Source organism: Bubalus kerabau, chromosome 10 (assembly GCF_029407905.1).
Source record: "Bubalus kerabau isolate K-KA32 ecotype Philippines breed swamp buffalo chromosome 10, PCC_UOA_SB_1v2, whole genome shotgun sequence".
Classification (NCBI taxonomy): domain Eukaryota; kingdom Metazoa; phylum Chordata; class Mammalia; order Artiodactyla; family Bovidae; genus Bubalus; species Bubalus kerabau.
Window position 1 is genome coordinate 78,090,719 of NC_073633.1, and position 22,923 is coordinate 78,113,641.

Below are 22,923 nucleotides of genomic sequence, written 5' to 3' on the forward strand. Positions count from 1 at the left end.
TTTTGCTTTGACTTCTCTTGGGGAGTTACCTCTCTAAGTGTAAATTATATTCTTCTACTGTTATTTATTGATTTAAGATATTATTTGTTGACACCTCATTATGTAAGGTGAGGATTTAGCTCGAATACACTAGTCCTTCTTCTAATTGTTGTTAGTTTATATTCCATAATTTTTCTGATTATTTGTGACTCTAAACAATACATTTAAAGTTTTGTTTTTGTTTCTTAGATGGTGTTTTACTCTGCTACGTTGCATGTATGTATATACTTGTATATATACTGTGCTTGCTTTCCCCTGTTGTCTATTTCCTGTCATCCTTCTACTGTACTCTGATATTGTCAAGGTTGACAATATTTACTTTCTGTTTTATAGTCTATCTTAAGTCATTAATGTTTTATGAATAAGTTGAGTCTAAAGTTGGAAAACCAATGAATAGCATTTATAGGATATAACCATGTAAATCCAGTTCACTGAAGAACCATGCGGTGTGTTGGGACCCTAGAACTTTCTCTATGCCTGCAGGTATCTCACTTCTGTGACACTGAAAGGAGTATGTTCTTTGTACTCTCACACTCTATTTTCTTTTACTACGAGTGCTCTAAAATCACGCCACATCTAGTTCGTAAACTGACTTTTAAGTACACATTAAGAAAGATCAGAAGTGGTGGCACAGTTGCATAGGGGATATTCAATAAATGAATGGCCTGTGTGACACTATTAGGGAGAAAAAAGACAAGAGGAAAATGAAGGAAAGCTCAAGAAAGAAAAGAATTTAAAAATAAGAGTGCATTCCAAATGGCCTGCTTTCTGAGGGTTGAACTGTATTTGAATAACTCACGTCCCTCACTCCAGTTCCAAAGATAATATTGCTGCTGCTGAAACTTGGGCTTTGTACTGTAACCAGAGTTTATTAATTGTCCTATTTCATTGAGGAAAAAATGCAAAGCAGACAGAACACTGGAGTAAGTAGCTGGAAATATTCCACTGCTACATGGGAAGCAGCTTTCCAAATGATTCCTGTGGAGGCCAAACTCTTGGTCTAGCCAAAATAGCACTAAAGTGTGCCTTGATGGTACATTAAAGAAGAAAATTTTTCCCAATTTACTTGATTCAGATTTACAGCCTTTCTGCCCCCTCAAAGACATAGCATTGATTTCTTTAATATAAAAAACTAATTTCCTAAAATAGATTGCTAGTAACTGCTTTCAGTTATTTATTTAGAGAGGATTGTGCCAAGTATTGCTTGTTTGAATTCCTGTAAAAGGCTGAATTAATTTCATAATTTTCATAATTAATGTTATTTCTCTTCTGTAAGAATTTGCTATTAGTGTGACTGGTCATTACCATATCTTGTTTTGATAGCTCTCAAAGCATTTTTAACATTATAAATAAGGTATTACAACACTGATCGTATGTTTTGCTTTATAGATCATATTTGATAAAACCTTTTGTTTTTCACTTAATATTGACATTTCTCATTTTATTCTAAACATAGCTTTTAATGGCTACATATTATTCTACTAGATATACCTACCATAATTTACTTAACCAGTTTACCATCATTGAGCATTTAGGTATTCTTTGTTTTCAATGTAATAATGCATAATGAGTTACATTTGTATACATGTATGCATGCTCATACATAATGAGTATTTTTGCATACAGTGATTTCTCTGATATTAGCCTTATTTCCTAAGTTGCACACTCCCAGGGGTCAAATATTATAAATGTTTTCAAGGTTCGTTGTTGAGATTACATTCTGAAGTCAGTTCCAATTTACACGTAATTGTCCAAATGATGGAACAGAATTTTAAAAGTATTTCACAATTTTTGGTTTATGTGTCAAAATCATCCAAAAAACTGTTAAAAAGTAAATATGTGGAGATAAAGCATTTGGCTGACTATTTACATATTTTATTTTAGCAATGCCTCAATATTAGGCCAGAAGCCATTATTCATACTCATGATGTCTCAGACATGGAAAAGTACTTCTGATTTTTGCAACATAAAAGAAGTAAGATGACAGTTACGGAACTGAATGACTAGCCAGATCTGCTGACTTGAAAAATAGAATTAGGATTTGAACATAATAGTCAGTCTCCATTTAAAAGTCTAAACCTTTTTTCACTCTGAATTTGGGGCTCTGCTATATTTAGAGATATTTAAAAAAAACTAGAAAATAATAGAGAATTAATTTGAGGTTGCTAAGATGTATGCCACTGTTGTCTGAAGTTGCAGTTACAGCTATCTTCATTAAGCTGTTAGTGTGGTTATATTTTCTGGAGTAATGTTCTAATTTAAAGATTAAGACCAAGTGCTAAGTGTTTATTTTTTTTGTTTGTTTTTTGTTATTTATTTATTTAAAAAATTTTTATTTTATTTTTAAACTTTACATAACTGTATTAGTTTTGCCAAATATCAAAATGAATCCGCCACAGGTATACATGTGTTCCCCATCCTGAACCCTCCTTCCTCCTCCCTCCCCATACCATCCCTCTGGGTCGTCCCAGTGCACCAGCCCCAAGCATCCAGTATCGTGCATCGAACCTGGACTGGCGACTCATTTCATACATGTTATTATACATGTTTCAATGCCATTCTCCCAAATCTTCCCACCCTCTCCCTCTCCCACAGAGTCCATAAGACTGATCTATACATCAGTGTCTCTTTTGCTGGCTCGTACACAGGGTTATTGTTACCATCTTTCTAAATTCCATATATATGCGTTAGTATACTGTATTGGTGTTTTTCTTTCTGGCTTACTTCACTCTGTATAATAGGCTCCAGTTTCATCCACCTCATTAGAACTGATTCAAATGTATTCTTTTTAATGGCTGAGTAATACTCCATTGTGTATATGTACCACAGCTTTCTTATCCATTCATCTGCTGATGGACATCTAGGTTGCTTCCATGTCCTGGCTATTATAAACAGTGCTGCGATGAACATTGGGGTACTCGTGTCTCTTTCCCTTCTGGTTTCCTCAGTGTGTATGCCCAGCAGTGGGATTGGTGGGTCATAAGGCAGTTCTATTTCCAGTTTTTTAAGCAATCTCCACACTGTTCTCCATAGTGGCTGTACTAGTTTGCATTCCCACCAACAGTGTAAGAGGGTTCCCTTTTCTCCACACCCTCTCCAGCATTTATTGCTTGTAGACTTTTGGATTGCAGCCATTCTGACTGGCGTGCAATGGTACCTGATAGTGGTTTTGATTTGCATTTCTCTGATAATGAGTGATGTTGAGCATCTTTTCATGTGTTTGTTAGCCATCTGTATGTCTTCTTTGGAGAAATGTCTATTTAGTTCTTTGGCCCATTTTTGATTGGGTCATTTATTTTTCTGGAGTTGAGCTGTAGGAGTTGCTTGTATATTTTTGAGATTAGTTGTTTGTCAGTTGCTTCATTTGCTATTATTTTCTCCCATTCTGAAGGCTGTCTTTTCACCTTGCTTATAGTTTCCTTTGTTGTGCAGAAGCTTTTAAGTTTAATTAGGTCCCATTTGTTTATTTTTGCTTTTATTTCCAATATTCTGGGAAGTGGGTCATAGAGGATCCTGCTGTGATGTATGTCAGAGAGTATTTTGCCTATGTTCTCCTCTAGGAGTTTTATAGTTTCTGGTCTTACGTTTAGATCTTTAATCCATTTTGAGTTTATTTTTGTGTATGGTGTTAGAAAGTGTTCTAGTTTCCTTCTTTTACAAGTGGTTGACCAGATTTCCCAGCACCACTTGTTAAAGAGATTGTCTTTAATCCATTGTATATTCTTGCCTCCTTTGTCAAAGATAAGGTGTCCATATGTGTGTGGATTTATCTCTGGGCTTTCTATTTTGTTCCATTGATCTATATTTCTTTTTTTTTTTTTTTTTAATTTTATTTTATTTTTAAACTTTACATAACTGTATTAGATTTGCCAAATATCAAAATGAATCCGCCACAGGTATACATGTGTTCCCCATCCTGAACCCTCCTCCCTCCTCCCTCCCCATTCCATCCCTCTGGGTCGTCCCAGTGCACCAGCCCCAAGCATCCAGTATCGTGCATCGAACCTGGACTGGCAACTCGTTTCATACATGATGTTACACATGTTTCAATGCCATTCTCCCAAATCTTCCCACCCTCTCCCTCTCCCACAGAGTCCATAAGACTGTTCTATACATCAGTGTCTCTTTTGCTGTCTCGTACACAGGGTTATTGTTACCATCTTTCTAAATTCCATATATATGCGTTAGTATACTGTATTGGTGTTTTTCTTTCTGGCTTACTTCACTCTGTATAATAGGCTCCAGTTTCATCCACCTCATTAGAACTGATTCAAATGTATTCTTTTTAATGGCTGAATAATACTCCATTGTGTATATGTACCACAGCTTTCTTATCCATTCATCTGCTGATGGACATCTAGGTTGCTTCCATGTCCTGGCTATTATAAACAGTGCTGCGATGAACATTGGGGTACTCGTGTCTCTTTCCCTTCTGGTTTCCTCAGTGTGTATGCCCAGCAGTGGGATTGCTGGATCATAAGGCATGTCTATTTCCAGTTTTTTAAGGAATCTCCACACTGTTCTCCATAGTGGCTGCACTAGTTTGCATTCCCACCAACAGTGTAAGAGGGTTCCCTTTTCTCCACACCCTCTCCAGCATTTATTACTTGTAGACTTTTGGATTGCAGCCATTCTGACTGGTGTGAAATGGTACCTCATAGTGGTTTTGATTTGCATTTCTCTGATAATGAGTGATGTTGAGCATCTTTTCATGTGTTTGTTAGCCATCTTTATGTCTTCTTTGGAGAAATGTCTATTTAGTTCTTTGGCCCATTTTTTGATTGGGTCATTTATTTTTCTGGAGTTGAGCTGTAGGAGTTGCTTGTATATTCTCGAGATTAGTTGTTTGTCAGTTGCTTCATTTGCTATTATCTTCTCCCATTCTGAAGGCTGTCTTTTCACCTTGCTAATAGTTTCCTTTGATGTGCAGAAGCTTTTAAGGTTAATTAGGTCCCATTTGTTTATTTTTGCTTTTATTTCCAATATTCTGGGAGGTGGGTCATAGAGGATCCTGCTGTGATGTATGTCAGAGAGTGTTTTGCCTATGTTCTCCTCTAGGAGTTTTATAGTTTCTGGTCTTACGTTTAGATCTTTAATCCATTTTGAGTTTATTTTTGTGTATGGTGTTAGAAAGTGTTCTAGTTTCCTTCTTTTACAAGTGGTTGACCAGATTTCCCAGCACCACTTGTTAAAGAGATTGTCTTTAATCCATTGTATATTCTTGCCTCCTTTGTCAAAGATAAGGTGTCCATATGTGTGTGGATTTATCTCTGGGCTTTCTATTTTGTTCCATTGATCTATATTTCTGTCTTTGTGCCAGTACCATACTGTCTTGATAACTGTGGCTTTGTAGTAGAGCCTGAAGTCAGGCAGGTTGATTCCTCCAGTTCCATTCCTCTTTCTCAAGATCGCTTTGGCTATTCGAGGTTTTTTGTATTTCCATACAAATTGGGAAATTATTTGTTCTAGCTCTGTGAAGAATACCATTGGTAGCTTGATAGGGATTGCATTGAATCTATAAATTGCTTTGGGTAGTATACTCATTTTCACTATATTGATTCTTCCAATCCATGAACATGGTATATTTCTCCATCTATTAGTGTCCTCTTTGATTTCTTTCACCAGTGTTTTATAGTTTTCTATATACAGGTCTTTAGTTTCTTTAGGTAGATATATTCCTAAGTATTTTATTCTTTCTGTTGCAATGGTGAATGGAATTGTTTCCTTAATTTCTCTTTCTGTTTTCTCATTATTAGTGTATAGGAATGCAAGAGATTTCTGTGTGTTGATTTTATATCCTGCAACTTTACTATAATCATTGATTAGTTCTAGTAATTTTCTGGTGGAGTCTTTAGGGTTTTCTATGTAGAGGATCATGTCATCTGCAAATAGTGTGAGTTTTACTTCTTCTTTTCCAATTTGGATTCCTTTTATTTCTTTTTCTGCTCTGTTTGCTGTGGCCAAAACTTCCAAAACTATGTTGAATAGTAATGGTGAAAGTGGGCACCCTTGTCTTGTTCCTGACTTTAGAGGAAATGCTTTCAACTTTTCACCATTGAGGATAATGTTTGCTGTGGGTTTGTCATATATAGCTTTTATTATGTTGAGGTATGTTCCTTCTATTCCTGCTTTCTGGAGAGTTTTTATCATAAATGGATGTTGAATTTTGTCAAAGGCTTTCTCTGCATCTATTGAGATAATCATATGGTTATTATTTTTCAATTGATTTATTTAAATTTAGGTAATTGAAATATCAATTCTTTGGGGATTATTTCAGTATTATTTTTGCCTAAAGCAAAGTTACTTGCTTTAAAAAAATTTTTTTTATTTATTTATTTTTAATAGAAAGATAATTGCTTTACTGTATTGCATTGGTTTCTACCAAACATCAATGTGAATCAGCCATAGGTTTACCCATTTTCCCTTCCACTTGAACATCCCTCCCACCTCCCGCCCCATCCCACCCCTCTAGGTTGTTATCCAGCCCCGTTTGAGTTTCCTGAGTAGTACAGCAAATTCCCACTGGCTATCTATTTTACATATGGTAATGGATGTTTCCATATTACTCTCTCTGTACCTCCCATCTTCTCCTCCTTTTCTTCTCATGAAAAGTTACTTGCTTTTCATATTTACTAATATGCTAAAGCTGAAACTCCAGTACTTTGGCCACCTCATGCGAAGAATTGACTCATTGGAAAAGACTCTGATGCTGGGAGGGATTGGGGGCAGGAGGAGAGGGGGACAACAGAGGATGAGATGGCTGGATGGCATCACTGACTCGATGGACGTGAGTCTGAGTGAACTCCGGGAGTTGGTGATGGACAGGGAGGCCTGGCGTGCTGCGATTCATGGGGTCGCAAAGAGTCGGACGCGACTGAGCGACTGAACTGAACTGAACTAAGTGACGCAGTGGTAAAGAATCCACCTGCCAATGCAATAGATGCAAAGAGAAGTGGGTTCTATCCCTGAGTTGAGAAGATCCCCTGGAGTAGCAAATGGCAACCTGCTTCAGTAGTCTTGCCATACTTGTTTTCTCCTATATAAAAGTGAAACAAATCCTAGCTATATTTTTTGAAGATTATTATCTTGATAACTTGCTCCCTGACAAAGAAACTAATGCAAAATATGTAATTTTTAAAGCAAGTTATATGATGTATTTCCATGTATAACATTGAAAGCCTCCTTGCTTTAAGCCCTTGGAAGGAAAGTTTTTTTTTAAACAACACTTTCAACTATATATGGAAGAGGGATGCTGAAAATGAACACTGATGTTCCTTTAATCTCATGCTTCATAGCGACAAATCAGAGACCTTCTGAAGACTTGGTTCACATACACACAGTGTGTAACAAAATTCCCTTCCCAATGTCAAATCAGAAGCTAATATTTAGAGCTTTTTTTGGTTGAATATATAAAACCAAGCCTTTGGAATGTTAAATATAAAAAATTGTGTCCCTATAAATAACATTATTACTTAATTATGTTTAGGAACTTTGAAACAAACTAATAAAGATTTATTGGTTGAAATAATTAATAATTTTTGTGATGACATTCACTTTAGAACATATGTATTTGGAAAAAATAGAATTTGGGCATTTCAAGTAGAGGAAAAATTACAGATCTCAGTTTTTTAACCCTTTTTTAAAAAATTTTATGTTTAAAATATGTCTACAATTTGCCCCCCTTAGGATTATTCTAGGAAATTATTCTAGGAAATTTTTCACTGTTAAAGCATGAAGTTTCCTACTTGTAATTAAATTATATATTCCAAATTCCAAATTAAATTGTCCTTGCCCACTGTTGAGTAGTGTGTAAATACATTTTAAAAAATAGCTGTGTCTGGGACTTCCCCTGTGGTCCAGTGCTTAATACTCCATGCTCCCTATGCAGGGGGCACAGCTTTGATCCCTGGTCAGGGAGCTAAGATCCTTTATGCCACATGACCCAGCTAAAAAAAATTAAAATATTAAATAAAAAATTTTAAAAATTAAAAATAAGTATGTCATGCAAAAAGTTCTAAATTCTTTGATCAAGCCTGATAATAGATTATAATTTTAAAATGTTAAAAAAATTTTTGTTCTTAAGTAAAACTTATTTTTTTAAGCATTTCACTGTGTTCTTTCTAACTTTATAGTTATAACATGTAAAGACCACATAGGGTTTTCAAAATGCTTATGTTTGCATACTTGATGAACTTTGTTCACCTTATAGCATGTTTAAAAAACTGATAATTAGAAGATCATGTCACTTAAGAGCTAAACAGTGCTAAAAGATGAAAGTATACAGTTTTTTGTTAATATAGTGATAGCTTAAAGAAACCCATGTATATCTTGAGAGGATATGTTAAAAACTTGATTTAAGAAATGATGATCCATATCTTTGATTCAATAGGAAATGTGTGATGCTATTATTAAGTCTTATTATCTGCTAACCTGCCTTTTTTATGGCATAAGCACTGTAAAGTTAAGGACTTCTCAAACTTTGTTGTTGTTCAGCCAGTAAGTTGTGTCTGACTCCCTCAACCCCATGAACTAACCGTAGCACGCCAGGCTTCCCTGTCCTTCACTATCTCACAGAGTTTGCTCACATTCATGTGCATTGAGTTAGTGATGCTATCTAATCATCTCATCCTCTGCCACTCGCTTCTCCTCTTGCCCTCAATCTGTCTCAGCATCAGGGTCTTTTCCAATAAGTCGGCTCTTTGCATCAGGTGGCCAAAGTATTGGAGCTTCAGCTTCAGTCCTTTCAATGAATATTCAGGGTTGATTTCCTTTGGGATTCACTGGTTTGATCTCCTTGCAGTCCAAGGGACTCTCTAGAGTCTTCTCCAGCACTGCAATTTGGAAGCATCAATTTTTGGCACTCAGCCTTCTTGATGGTCCACCTCACATCCATACATGACTACTGGAAAAACCATAGCTTTGATTTAGGATTATATAAACATTTTTAATTCTCTTATTTTTACCTATGGTATCATTAATTTTAACATGAAACTCCCATTTAAGGACAAATTTGGTTCTTTTATGAGCCTTTTAATTTTCATCTTTTCTGTGATCACACTTCTAGAACATGTGGAATGAAAATGTAATTTCATACTCTCTATGATGAGAAAGAAAATATATTCCCTTATCGAAGGATGAAGGTATTGTTTCCATCTGAATATATTATATCCTAGGTAGCCTGGAAAAGTGAATGTCTCTGAAAGTATGATTTAGCTTTTATACTTTATTAAGATTTATTTACATAGACAGTTTTTAGAAACTGTTGTCAATGAAAATTAATATTTGGACAATGTAGTCTGTGAGTACTGTTTAGTGAGAAGTGGGTTGTTCTTGAGTAATTATTATTTGAATTATTGCAACCTGGGTAGTTAGACAACCTTAGGAATTGCTAAACTCTGTAAGAGGACATTATCTTTATGGATCATAAGTTTTCAACTTTCCCCCAAGTCAATACTTCAGCTTTAAATTTAATGTGATTGTCGAATAGCTGGGCTTCCCTAGTGGCTCAGACGGTAAAGAATCCACTTGCAATGCAGGACACCTGGGTTTGATCCCTGGGTTGGGAAGATCCCCTGGAGGAGGGCATGGCAACCTACTGTAGTATTCTTCCCTGGAGAATCCCCATGGCGGGCTACAGTCCATGGGGTTGCAAAGAGTCGAACATTTCTGAGTGACTAAGCTTAGCACACAGCACATCGAATAGCTGTAGGTAGTAGTGGAATAGCTTTCTTCCATGTAAGACTTGGTACACAGATGGAATTGTGTACAAATAACAATTATGATTTCTCTCAACAGCTGTGACATCTTATGAGGATCTTGGACTCTTCGCATTTGGATTACCTGGAAAGGTAATTTTTTTTTTCTCCTTGTTGTATTCAAAATCCTGAAAGGCAGTTTTTCCCTTCCATTTCCAGTTAGAAAAGACAAGTATATATAGGAGGAGGAAATTAAGGGAATAAAAGGAAACTAAAGTGAAGAAAAGGAATGATGGGAGCAGGAAGAGAAAGAAGAAATCTCTATGACCTTCCTAAAAATGCATTGATAAATATAATTCAACACTTAAATTTTTTAGTGTTTTTTATTCTAATGAAGGGGAGCAGTGACTTATAATTTTAAATCAATACAATGGCCTGTTTTAACATTTTGTGATTAATGTTGATTAGATTATGTTTGAATTCTCATGAAGACTGAACAAGACAGATGCATGGAATTAACCTTATAGCATGTTTATAAAATTGATAATTAGAAGATCATGTCATTTAAGAGCTGAATAGTGCTAAAAGATGATCCTTCATTTATAAGTGAGGAAATTAAGGCCCAGAAAAGGGAAAGGGCCTATTTGTCTATAATTACTCAAGCCAGTATGGAACCATAGGACTCCAGACTCAAAATCTATTACTTTTCCTCCCCAGAATAAGAGAAATAACAACAGTATTTATGGGGCATTCATTTGCAGTAGGCATGCTAAACTAGTTTAGTTAAACTAATTACCTGTCTTTTTCCACAGATAATCTGGAGTTAAATATTATTGTTAGTGTTTTAATAATTATTTTTGTTTCTGAAGAGCTATCATACTTCTAAAACCCATTTGTATGTTTATTGCAAACAGAGCTTTTTCTTTGCATTTTGTAAATCTGTTGTTTGTGTTTTTTGTTTGTTTTTAATCTAAAAGGATGCTATTTTGTTGTTGGCTGAACTAACCTTTAAGAATTAAGTCTGAGAGGAAAAAGATACAGCTATGTAATGAGGGACGGGAGATGTGTATTTGCATTCAAATTAACTTTGTATTTAAAGTACAAAAGAGAATATTTAAATCATGTTATATAGTCTCATGGTTTGGATCCTTATAGCCTGAAATTTGAACTAAATGGAGACTATGTTACTTTTGAGGGTAAAGGTTTTTGTTAATCATCCTTGGTAACAATTTTTCTTGAAGATCAGGATGTTTGTTATAATTAAGATCAATTTCCTGCATCCAGTTTAATCAAGGGAGAAGAAGAAAATATTATTTATATAAGAAAACTCTCTAATTAATTTAATATAATCTATGAACATGACTGAGCATCATCACTGTTATTTCACATTAGTATTTCCTTCATTCCTTGGATAGCAGCAGTCTAGCAAGAAGAACATGGATTACTGAGAGTCCCCTTTTCCTATACTCTAGAGTAGCTGTATTATCATCTTAGTATGTGCACACAGTTTTTAGTAGGCAGATACACAGACAGAGAATTCTATAAATGAAGAGCTATTTGTTTGTTTAATATTTTCTCTCAACTTCCAGAGTTAGGTTGAAACTTTCCTATTTCCTTCTTCCCAGATGTTATATGAATATAGATATAACATATGATAGGGTCACATTATTCTGAAATTAAATATTTTTGAAGTGATTTGAACCTTTTAAGGAAAATGTTTTAATTGTCTATAAATGGTTTATGTACTTGGCAAACATTTATTGAGCAAATACCATGTGGCCATGCACTGTACCAGGCACGAGAAAGATGGATAGATGGGTAGATATATTGACTTTCTAGATCAAAAGTGCTTCAATTGAGCCAGAAAATGGGAAAATACTCATCAATACATTGATATTATTGCTTTTTGCAGTAAATTCATAGAAAAATCCAAATTTCGTGTGTGACTGACAACAGATATCAATTACATATGAAAGACGGTGTACAGAAATTTCAGAAAAGTCTTTTCACAAATAACTGTGACATTTTGGAACTAATTTTTAAATGGGATGGCATGTAAAGGTTTTTCTGGAAAATATTAGAATGATAATTATCATATCTTCAAAGACATCTTGCCAGATGTTTCTATCATTAGCCCTGCTTTCCAAGACCTCCATGTCTTTATAACTTAGTTTGTTCCCAGGATCAGATCAGATCAGTTGCTCAGTCGTGTCCGACTCTTTGCGACCCCATGAATCGCAGCACGCCAGGCCTCCCTGTCCATCACCAACTCCCGGAGTTCACTCAGACTCACGTCCATCAAGTCAGTGATGCCATCCAGCCATCTCATCCTCTGTCGTCCCCTTCTCCTCCTGCCCCCAATCCCTTCCAGCATCAGAGTCTTTTCCAATGAGTCAACTATCGCATGAGGTGGCCAAAGTACTGGAGTTTCAGCTTTAGCATCATTCCTTCCAAAGAAATCCCAGGGCTGATCTCCTTCAGAATGGACTGATTGGATCTCCTTGCAGTCCAAGGGACTCTCAAGAGTCTTCTCCAACACCACAGTTCAAAACCATCAATTCTTCAGCGCTCAGCCTTATTCACAGTCCAACTCTCACATCCATACATGACCACAGGAAAAACCATAGCCTTGACTAGACGAACCTTTGTTGGCAAAGTAATGTCTCTGCTTTTGAATATGCTATCTAAGCATCTTTTAATTTCATGGCTGCAGTCACCATCTGCAGTGATTTTGGAGCCCAGAAAAATAAAGTCTGACACTGTTTCCCCATCTATTTCCCATGAAGTGGTGGGACCGGATGCCATGATCTTCGTTTTCTGAATGTTGAGCTTTAAGCTAACTTTTTCACTCTCCACTTTCACTTTCATCAAGAGGCTTTTTAGTTCCTCTCCACTTTCTGCCATAAGGGTGGTGTCATCTGCATATCTGAGGTTATTGATATTTCTCCCGGCAATCTTGATTCCAGTTTGTGTTTCTTCCAGTCCAGCATTTCTCATGATGTTCTCTGCATATAAGTTAAATAAACAGGGTGACAATATACAGCCTTGACAAACTCCTTTTCCTATTTGGAACCAGTCTGTTGTTCCATGTCCAGTTCTAACTGTTGCTTCCTGACCTGCATACAAATTTCTCAAGAGGCAGATCAAGTGGTCTGGTATTCCCATCTCTTTCAGAATTTTCCACAGTTGATTGTGATCCACACAGTCAAAGGCTTTGGCATAGTCAGTAAAGCAGAAATAGATGTTTTTCTGGAACTCTCTTGCTTTTTCGATGATCCAGTGGATGTTGGCAATTTGATCTCTGGTTCCTCTGCCTTTTCTAAAACCAGCTTGAACATCAGGAAGGCAAATGGAATTCCTAGGAGAAGAAGGGTTGATCTCTTTCCAGTCCATGCACGACTGAATGATCTTAGATAGCTAGTCAGCTCCAGACATACATTGGAAGTATAGATTCACCAAGATTTAAGTGATTGAAAGGCCCAAGTGGAAGCAGAATATTTAATCATTTCTTCTGAGTGCATCTGATGACCAAGAATGGATAAAGTGCCGTCTTGTATTTCCCAGGAATCTCATCAAAGATCACAAGTTAGCTAGGCTCAGGCGTATTTTGTTTGGCTCAAATCTTTTTTTTTTATTTTTAGCTGATTGCCAACTAAGAGTTATGACATTTTGAAGGAATTCAGTTTCTGACTTTCCTTGAACAATCAGAAGATCTAGCTACATTGGTTTCACATTCTCACATGTCAGCAACTGGCCAGAGCTGTATAACAGCTGCCACATTGTGAAAGAGGAGAAATTCTCCAATGTATTAAGGTCTTCACTACCTCTTATTGTCTTATACTCAGCCCACTGTGTGTTACTGAGTTTGAAATGCTTTGGTTTTCAGATATGTGGGCTCTAGAGTTTTCGGCTCTAGAATTAATTTATCCCTGCAACAAGGCTCCCATGTTCAAGGCTTGGTGTTTGCCAAGCTGATACACTCTGAAGATTATATTTCCCTTTATACAATACAGCATTGGCACAACACGCCTCAAGCTGTCTCAGTGTGCCTAGCAAAGCGATGTGATATAACCAGTTAAAAAAAAAAAAGACCAAATAAAAAAAAATGAGACCAAATAAATTCAACTTCAATTCTTTGGTACTTTGATAACCATTGATTCCCTAGCTTTTTAACACTTTTAACTGTTTTAAAAATGGCTGCCAAGGAAACTTACAAAAGTGTGCTTTATAGTAACCATGGAACTATTAAAGAAAGGCTTTTTATGTGATGATTATTAGTTTTATATATTACAAATGGCTGGCAGAGTGTGTTCTTTTCAGTTTCTCTTCACTCAATTTCTGCATCTGTTTTCAAGTAATAGTTATTGAATTTTAATAAAATACCAATCCTTTTATATTATTTCCCCTTTCATCTTCTGAATACATTTGTTCTTTTATAGGTGATGGTGGCGAGCACCATAATAATTCAGAACATTGGAGGTAAGCAATTGAAAGTGCACAGCTTATGCCTAGACATGGTGGAAATGATTTCCTCCTTTGGTTTCTTGCTTGCTACTGGTCCAGCAGGGAACCTAAACCTCTGTAGACATAGGTATCTCAGAAGCCCTGTGTGTTGACCTATTAGTCTTTCTTTTTTAAAAGATCCTTTTTAGCAGCCCTTGTAGGACAATAGCTTCTAAATTCAGCTGCAGCTAAACCCTTGCTTTCAATCTTGTTATTAGGTCTGTAACACACCTCTGAAGCACTAGTTTTCTGTAGTTGTGGTAGTGGAGAAGTACAGCTTGGAAAAACTCTCCAGGTGATTCTGGGGTAGTTCCCCTCTATTTTTGTCCTGATCACCTGCTGTGATGTATACTGCTTTAGAAGGAGGGATGTTCCATGGCTGTGAACAGTCATGTGTAGAAAGGCAATCTCCTTTTGTAAGCACAAAATCGAAAATGACCATGTGGTGTACAAAATAAACACGCTTGAGACAAGTAAGTATTCTCACATTTTTTGGAATTCCCTATTTTCCCATTAAAAAAAAAAATGATCTGGTATCAAGAACTACAGAAACAAAAAGTACTGTTAATTATTGATCATTATTGACTAAATGTATTAAACATTTAAATCCAAAATCCTATGGGAATCATATTTGTATATGTTGTAAAGAAGTTACATCATGCTGAACAATGTCTTAATTTTCTTTTACCATTTACTTGAGTGCTAAATAGATGTTTGTAATGTAAAGTTAAATACACAGAGTTAATATGATTACTAAGAACCATCAATCACAGTTTGTATTTTATGTAGAATTTTCAACTCAGGAATTTTGATCTGAATTTGTGGCTATGGCAAATGCCTGCTGCTGTATTCTCAGTATCCTTCACCCAGATCACTTCCTTGTCCTCTGAGCTGGTATGCAACTGTTATTGTTCCTGACTCTTTTAGCACTTACTGTTATTAGGTCAAAGTTACCTCTGTATATGCATTCTTCCCCCACTATTATTATCAGCTCCTCCAAGTCAAGTATTAGTCTCATTTTTTTTTTTTTTTTGTATTTCCAGAATCTAGCACAATATTTGGGACTTGATAAACCTTTTTTTCAACTAAATATTAGCTGAATGTAATTTGTATGTGCTATTTGCAAGTACTTTGTAATATTCTAGCTGTATTTATCAAGAAGACCAAAAGGGACTTCTAGACTGATCATTAGCTTTAAATATTTGAAAAGCTGAACATGAAACATGGAAAGATATTAGAGTAATTTAGTATTATTCTGAAGGGCAGAACTGGCTCTAATGGGTAGAAATCTACAGTAATTCTGGTTTGGTTTCATTTGAAATACTAAGCTTTGTGATAATGGAGATGTCCTACACTCCTTTGAAAAAGCTCTGGTATTCCTGAAAAAATTCAAACAGAGGTGTTTGGTCAGTTGTCAGAATGTTCTAGAAAGAATTTCTGCATTTCAGTTCAGTTCAGTCACTCAGTCGTGTCTGATTCTTTGTGACCCCATGGACTGCAGCACACCAGGCTTGCCTACACCGGAGCCTACTCAAACTCATGTCCTTCACGTCGGTGATGCCATCCAACCATCTCATCCTCTGTTGTCCCCTTCTCCTCCCACCTTCAATCTTTCCCAGCATCCAGCTCTTTTCCAATGAGTCAGTTCTTCACATCAGGTGGTCAAAGTATTGGAGTTTCAGCTTCAGCATCAGTCCTTTCAATGAATATTCAAGACTGATTTCTTTTAGGATTGACTGGTTGGATCTCCTTGCAGTCCAAGAATCTTCTCCAACACCACAGTTCAAAAGCATCAATTCTTCGGCGTTCAGCTTTCTTTAGAGTCCAACTTTCACATCCATACATGACTACTGGAAAAGCCATAGCTATGACTAGATGGACCTTTGTTGGTAAAGTAATGTCTCTGCTTTTTAATATGCTGTCTAGGTTGGTCATCGGAGAAGGCAATGGCACCCCACTGCAGTACTCTTGCCTGGAAAATCCCATGGATGGAGGAGCCTGGTAGGCTGCAGTCCATGGGATCGCTAAGAGTCGGACACGACTGAGCGACTTCACTTTCACTTTTCACTTTCATGCATTGGAGAAGGAAATGGCAACCCACTCCCGTGTTCTTGCCTGGAGAATCCCAGGGACAGGGGAGCCTGGTGGGCTGCCGTCTATGGGGTCGCACAGAGTCGGACACGCCTGAAGCGACTTAGCAGCAGCAGCAGCAGGTTGGTCATAGCTTGTCTTCCGAGGAGCAAGTGTCTTTTAATTTCATGGCTGCAATCACCATCTGCAGTGATTTTGGAGCCCCGCAAAATAAAATCTCTTGCTGTTTCCATTGTTTCCCCATCTATTTCCCATGAAGTGATGGGACCGGATGCCATGATCTTAGTTTTCTGACTTGAGTTTAAAGCCAACTTTTTCACTCTCCTCTTCACTTTCATCAAGAGGCTTTTTAGTTCTTCTTCACCTTCTGCCATAAGGGTGGTGTCATCTGCATTTCTGAGGTTATTGATATTTCTCCTGGCAATCTTGATTTCAGCTTGTGCTTAAGCCAGCCCGGCATTTTGCATAATGTACTCTGTATAGAAGTTAAATAAACAGGGTGACAACATACAGCCTTGACGTTCTCCTTTCCTGATTTGGAACCAGTCTGTTGTTCCATGTCCATTTCTAACTGTTCCTTCTCAGGAGGCAGGTCAGGTGGTCTGGTATTCCCGTCTCTTTAAGACTTTTCCACATTTTGTTGTGATCCACATAGTCAAAGGCTTTGGCATGGTCAATAAAGCAGAAGTAGATATTTTTCTGTACCTCTTGCTTTTTCTATGATCCAACGGATGTTGGAAATTTGATCTCTGGTTCTTCTGCCTTTTCTAAATCCAGCTTGAACATCTGAAAGTTCACGGTTCATGTATTGCTGAAGCCTGGCTTGGAGGATTTTGAGCATTACTTAGCTAGCATGTGAGATGAGTGCAATTGTGCAGTAGTTTGAACATTCTTTGGCATTGCCTTTCTTTGGGATTAGATTGGGAATGGGATTGGATTCTGACATTTGGTGGCAGATAAATCATCAGTTCTTTCAGCTCTAAGTTTGTTGATTTGCTTGCTTTGTTTTAGAAACTTTTTTTTTAAGTCACTTAAAAGCAGTCACAAAAATTTTTAATGTTCCTCCAATTCAGAAAAGCTGGTAATGCTTGTTTAGTTTTTAGAATAATATCCTTGTGATTTTCTTAACATTTTCTAAAATTTTATTTATTGAGAGCCTACTAAGTAATAACTGAAACATATTTTCAAAGCTATTTTTCTTTTGTCTTAGCATGCATAAACCATTCCTTTATTAGAATAGAAATGGAAGCTTGCTGTTGTGAACAGAACACTGGGTTGGAAGTCAGGTGCCTATTTATTACAGGAAAGTTTCATGGAAGGGTTATACTTGGTTCAAAAGATGATTTGCTCTTTTCTTAGGTATTTTTAACAAGTCAGCCACTATTGCTCTAAAAACTTTCATGGATGCTGTTCTTTTTCAGAAAGGGGAGTCTCAGTTCTTAGAACTACCCTTTAGGGCAGCTGCTGAGCCTCTGAGGTTAAAGTCTAGGAACTCCAGCCTTAAGTAGTTTCTTGATTAACCTAAGTTGGGTCTGTGGAAGCCCTTAACAGTTACTAAGCCATGTATGCTTGAGAAGAAACGGCATATTTATTTGGGAGGCTCTTTAACGTTGTACATATAACTTATTTGATGTTATTTCTTCCAAATGGATTTTGACTTTTTACTAATTGGAGATACATTAGATATTTATAAGATGATACAAAGTGTATAGAATCAGATTAAATGTTTGCATATCTTGCATGCCTACCTGCATATGTAATGTAGTTCAGATAGCATTTTTGGAAAGATGGGATATTCATTATTCATATAAGTGGTCAGAGTTTTTCAGTGATTGTTTAGAAATGAGAAATAATATAATAAATTATCTTTAGGCCAGGTCTATACTTGACACTTTATACTTAACAGCAACACTTCAGGGTGGATATTATCCTCATTTTACAGAGGATGAGATCAGTGCTCAGAGGGGATAAGTGACTTGCTTACCTTTACCCCTTAATAAAGCCAAGATTCAAATCTCACTTTGTCTACTTCTAAAGGCTTTGTTTTTTCTGCTCTGATTTAGTAAATGTTGAAAAGCTATGAAAAGATTAAATGTTGAGGATTTTAAAAGCTCCTTGGGGACAGGAACTATGTGTTTTCATTTGTTTTCCTAACTTGACCTAGTTTCTGGTAGAGGAACTCAATAAATAATATTTGTTGAATGAATGAGACAATTTAAAAAATTTTATTTAGTTTTGCCAAATATCAAAATGAATCTGCCACAGGTATACATGTGTTCCCCATCCTGAACCCTCCTCCCTCCTCCCTCCCCATACCATCCCTCTGGGTTGTCCCAGTGCACCAGAACTAATACAATATTGTAAAGTTTAAAAATAAAATAAAATTAAAATATTAAAAAAAATTCTATTTAAAAACCTAAGATTTTGCCTTAAAGAGACAATTTTATATACCATATAAATGATAGAGAGAAACTGAATGTCCATAGTGTTTAGAATTATATGAAAAATAAAAGGTTGAAAATATTGAGGAAAGTTAGATCTTATTTATGTAAAATAGAAAATAAAGTATTTTAAAATCTTCTACTTTTGCGTTAGGTAATCATATCTCAGATTAATGCTTCCTGGCTCTTTTATTCTTTGTAACATTTAAACATTTCTCAGTTTTCTTGAGATTCTATGTCCCTGATGAATCTATGAGAAAAGGAAACAGGGCCTTTAGAAGCAAGATGATCATGGATCAAGCAAAATTTTCCTTAATCAATATTTGTTCCATGAATCTTTCAGTAAGACTCAGTTTATTCCCTACTTCTTTGTATTCCATGTCTATAAGTAACTTGTTCATTCATTTAGGTTTTTAAGTACCTAGCACTTGGTATTTAGTAAGTCTTATTTGTGTGTAAGTCTTATGTGCTGGAAGAAGCACAAGCTGGAATCAAGATTGCCGAGAGAAATATCAATAACCTCAGATACGCAGATGACACCACCCTTATAGCAGAAAGTGAAGAGGAACTAAAAAGCCTCTTGATGAAAGTGAAAGAGGAGAGTGAAAAAGTTGGCTTAAAGCTCAACATTCAGAAAATGAAGATCATGGCATCTGGTCCCATCACTTCATGGGAAATAGATGGGGAAACAGTGGAAACAGTGGCAGACTATTTTTCTGAGCTCCAAAATCACTGTAGTTGGTGATTGCAGCCATGAAATTTAAAGACGCTTACTCCTTGGAAGGAAAGTTATGAGCAACCTAGATAGCATATTCAAAAGCAGAGACATTACTTTGCCACCAAAGGTCCATCTAGTCAAGGCTATGGTTTTTCCAGTGGTTGTGTATGGATGTGAGAGTTGGACTGTGAAGAAAGCTGAGTACCGAAGAACTGATGCTTTTGAACTGTGGTGTTGGAGAAGACTGTTGAGAGTCCCTTGGACTGCAAGGAGATCCATCCAGTCCATTCTAAAGGAGATCAGTCCTGGGTGTTCTTTGGAAGGACTGATGCTAAAGCTGAAACTCCAATACTTTGGCCACCTGATGTGAAGAGTTGACTCATTGGAAAAGACTTGATGGAGGGATTGGGGGCAGGAGGAGAAGGGGACGACAGAGGATGGGATGGCTGGATGGCATCACTGACTCGATGGACATGAGTCTGAGTGAACTCTGGGAGTTGGTGATGGACAGGGAGGCCTGGGGTGCTGCGATTCATGGGGTCGCAAAGAGTCGGACCCGACTGGGCGACTGAACTGAACTGAGCTGAAGTCTTATTTATTATAGGAAGAAAGTAAGGAATAAGAGAAGGAGGAAGAGAAGGAAAAGCCAGCAACCTGGCTTGGAACTCCTTTAAAAGGAAGATCAACTGGGAAGAGAAGACCACACAGAATGCATAAGTGAGCATATGGTTTCTTTAGGGAAGAATCTACTGTCAGAACTTCACAGAAAATCTTTTTTTCCCTAATATCAGTCACGTACCAAGTATTAGTCACAGGGAACTAGTGTGGTCTAACAAATAGATTGGAAAAGTCTACTGTCTTTGAAAAATCTCTGAACTTTATCATAGAAAAAAAAATATGACTCATTAAATTTAGTACTCTTATTCTTAGGATTATGGAAACTGTTACCTTTAGAAAATGGAGAACCACATGGTAAAACACTTCTTAGAAGCAATTCCTGATAGATTCCCAACACTGATGAATTGGGGTCCCAAAACAGACCAGAGCCAGAGAGAGCCCCCAGCTGCTTAGTGCCTCAGGCACCAGAGGGACATTTGCTGAGAGTCGTTGCTTAGACACAAAGTCAGAAAAGAAGCATCTGGAAGTTTTAATATTTAATGCTGTTACAGGGAAGAGAACTCTGGCTGAGGGCTTGAATTTAGTGGACTATAAGCAAAAGGATTAAGAACTGTAATAGCAAATAAGTACAGGTTTCCATATAGTTCCTCTAATTTTGCTGGATTATGAGAGTCCTTTCCTAAAAACCAAGGGAAGTAGTTAGTTCCATATGTGTTCGCATTTGCGTTAGGTTTGCGATAGACCACTCAGTTAGCTAAAATATCCTAGAAATCAAGCAGGAAACTCAAATCATCTTTACTTAAGCTAAGAGAAAGTCCTATTAACTCTGAGGAGTACGTGGTAGAAGTGAAGGTAATTGGTGTTTCTGATCTCGTCTCTTGCCCAACTCAAAACGCAAGTAGAGTGGCTTCTAGGAGTATGTTAAATTCTTATTTTGCTCTTCTGAAATATGAAGGTCCACTGTTGATAGCATATTCTTTCCTTAGTTCTTTAAAAGAGAATAAACACTGAATCACTGCTGCATATTGTGAAAGGAGAACCCTAAATATTAGATTTACTGAAACCTCCTGAAATTGCCATAATGACCCAGATTTTCCAGACTGACAGAGAACCCACAGATCTACTCTGGCAGCCTTGATTCACACCTCAGTTTGGGAATCTAAACTTTAAGAGAAACTCAGAGCCCTTTTATGTGGTCAAGTTGCACAGTTTCTAAGTCTCATAAACAGAAAGGGATAAATTAGATCATTCTTAGTTGAGAATTATAAAAATGCCAAATTCTCAGTGTTTTTCAAAATTGTGATGTAATATTAAATTAGAAACTTTTTGGCTTTACTTTATTCCTGAAAAAAAAGTTGTTGTTGCTATTTTGTTTTGGTAAGACAGGGAAGCCTTAGAAGTACTAGTTTGTACTGTCACCTGGGAAACAGGGGTTGGGCATGCTGTTACAATGCCATCTGCTGGTCAGCTCATCTGTAGTCTTTTTTGAGGCCTGAATAGTATTGTCTGGAAATTCTGGAAAGCTCTGTCTTAGAGTAGGAGAAATAGAGGAAATTTGGAGGGGGAATCTTTCTCAAAAGTCCTTCGACAAAATTTACTGGTTACATGTCATTTTATTTTATTTATTTATTTTTTTGATGGAGTCAGAGAGGAAATTTGCATTTTAAGCAAAGCTTTTAAAGGTGAAAATGAAGCCTGACAGATGATCCAGGTCAGCGGTTCTGTTAAGAGACCTAGTTACAGACCCCTGAAGCCTATCCATAGGTTCTTTCTGATGACAGATTATAGAACACATTCAGTAAGTTGATAAAGACCAAGGAGCATTATGTATTCCTAAAGATGTTTCCTGAAGACTGGGCCATTGTAAGTAGTAAAAAGACACTGATAAAATGTATCAAGTGATCACAGCTCTTGAGGAACTTAAATTGTGAAGGAGAGGGGACAGAGCAGAAAAGTAACCTTTTGGTTCTTCTAAGATACAGAATACATTTTCTGAACTTGCTAGCAGCTAAATTAACGAGTTTACTAACCCAAACTGGCTAGAGTAACTGAAGCAACTCTACCTGACTAGGACATGAAAAAAGGGATCACTGAGATTTAGGTTACCTAACATACTTGTGTCAGATGTAATGTATTTTCTGTCTCTTCAAGTTAGACTTACAATAGTGTGCTTTTCAATTTGACCTGTTAATCACAAGTATATATGAAGAATCTAGTTGGTACAAAGCTCATAAGGATACAAAGATATTGCCACAAATTGTTACAAGGCTACTATTAGGAAGAGAGAAACACTCACTGCCCATACTCAGAACAGGGAAGACAAAGTAGGAGCCACAGATGGAACAAAATGCTGCTGCTGCTGCTAAGTCGCTTCAGTCGTGTCCGACTCTGTGCGACCCCATAGATGGAAGCCCACTGGGCTCCTCCGTCCCTGGGATTCTCCAGGCAAGAACACTGGAGTGGGTTGCCATTTCCTTCTCCATACATGTCATTTTAAAAATGTTTTTGAAAATAATGGATTTCTTAATAAAAAGTTTTATTGAAGTTTAATTATAGGGTTTTCAGAACAGTAAATATTCTGGTCAGTTTTTATTCAAGTTTAAGATCTTGATAGATGATAAAACAAATATGTATATTTTCCTAGGGTTTTGGAAGGGAAAAGTTCCTCCATATATTTTTTATTTCCATTTGTACACAAAGTAGGAAAATGACCCTGTTTTCAAATTTTTTTTTAAATCCTTTTTAAAAACGAGAGGTTCTGTTGTGCCCTGTGTTGAGCGGGAATAGCCTTTCAGTGGCATTTGGACATTTAGTAGGA

General features: G+C 36.7%; 1 protein-coding gene across 4 annotated transcripts in view; it reads left to right on the forward strand.

Moving 5' to 3' along the window:
• Window positions 1–22,923, forward strand: part of SLC38A6 (solute carrier family 38 member 6) — a 76,171-nt gene that overhangs the window by 14,666 nt on the left and 38,582 nt on the right. For all 4 annotated transcript variants that reach the window (XM_055538251.1, XM_055538249.1, XM_055538252.1 and 1 more), the window contains 2 exons: window positions 9,835–9,887; window positions 14,174–14,213. In XM_055538251.1, the coding sequence (XP_055394226.1) occupies window positions 9,835–9,887; window positions 14,174–14,213 (93 nt within the window). The remainder of the gene's footprint in view (window positions 1–9,834; window positions 9,888–14,173; window positions 14,214–22,923) is intronic.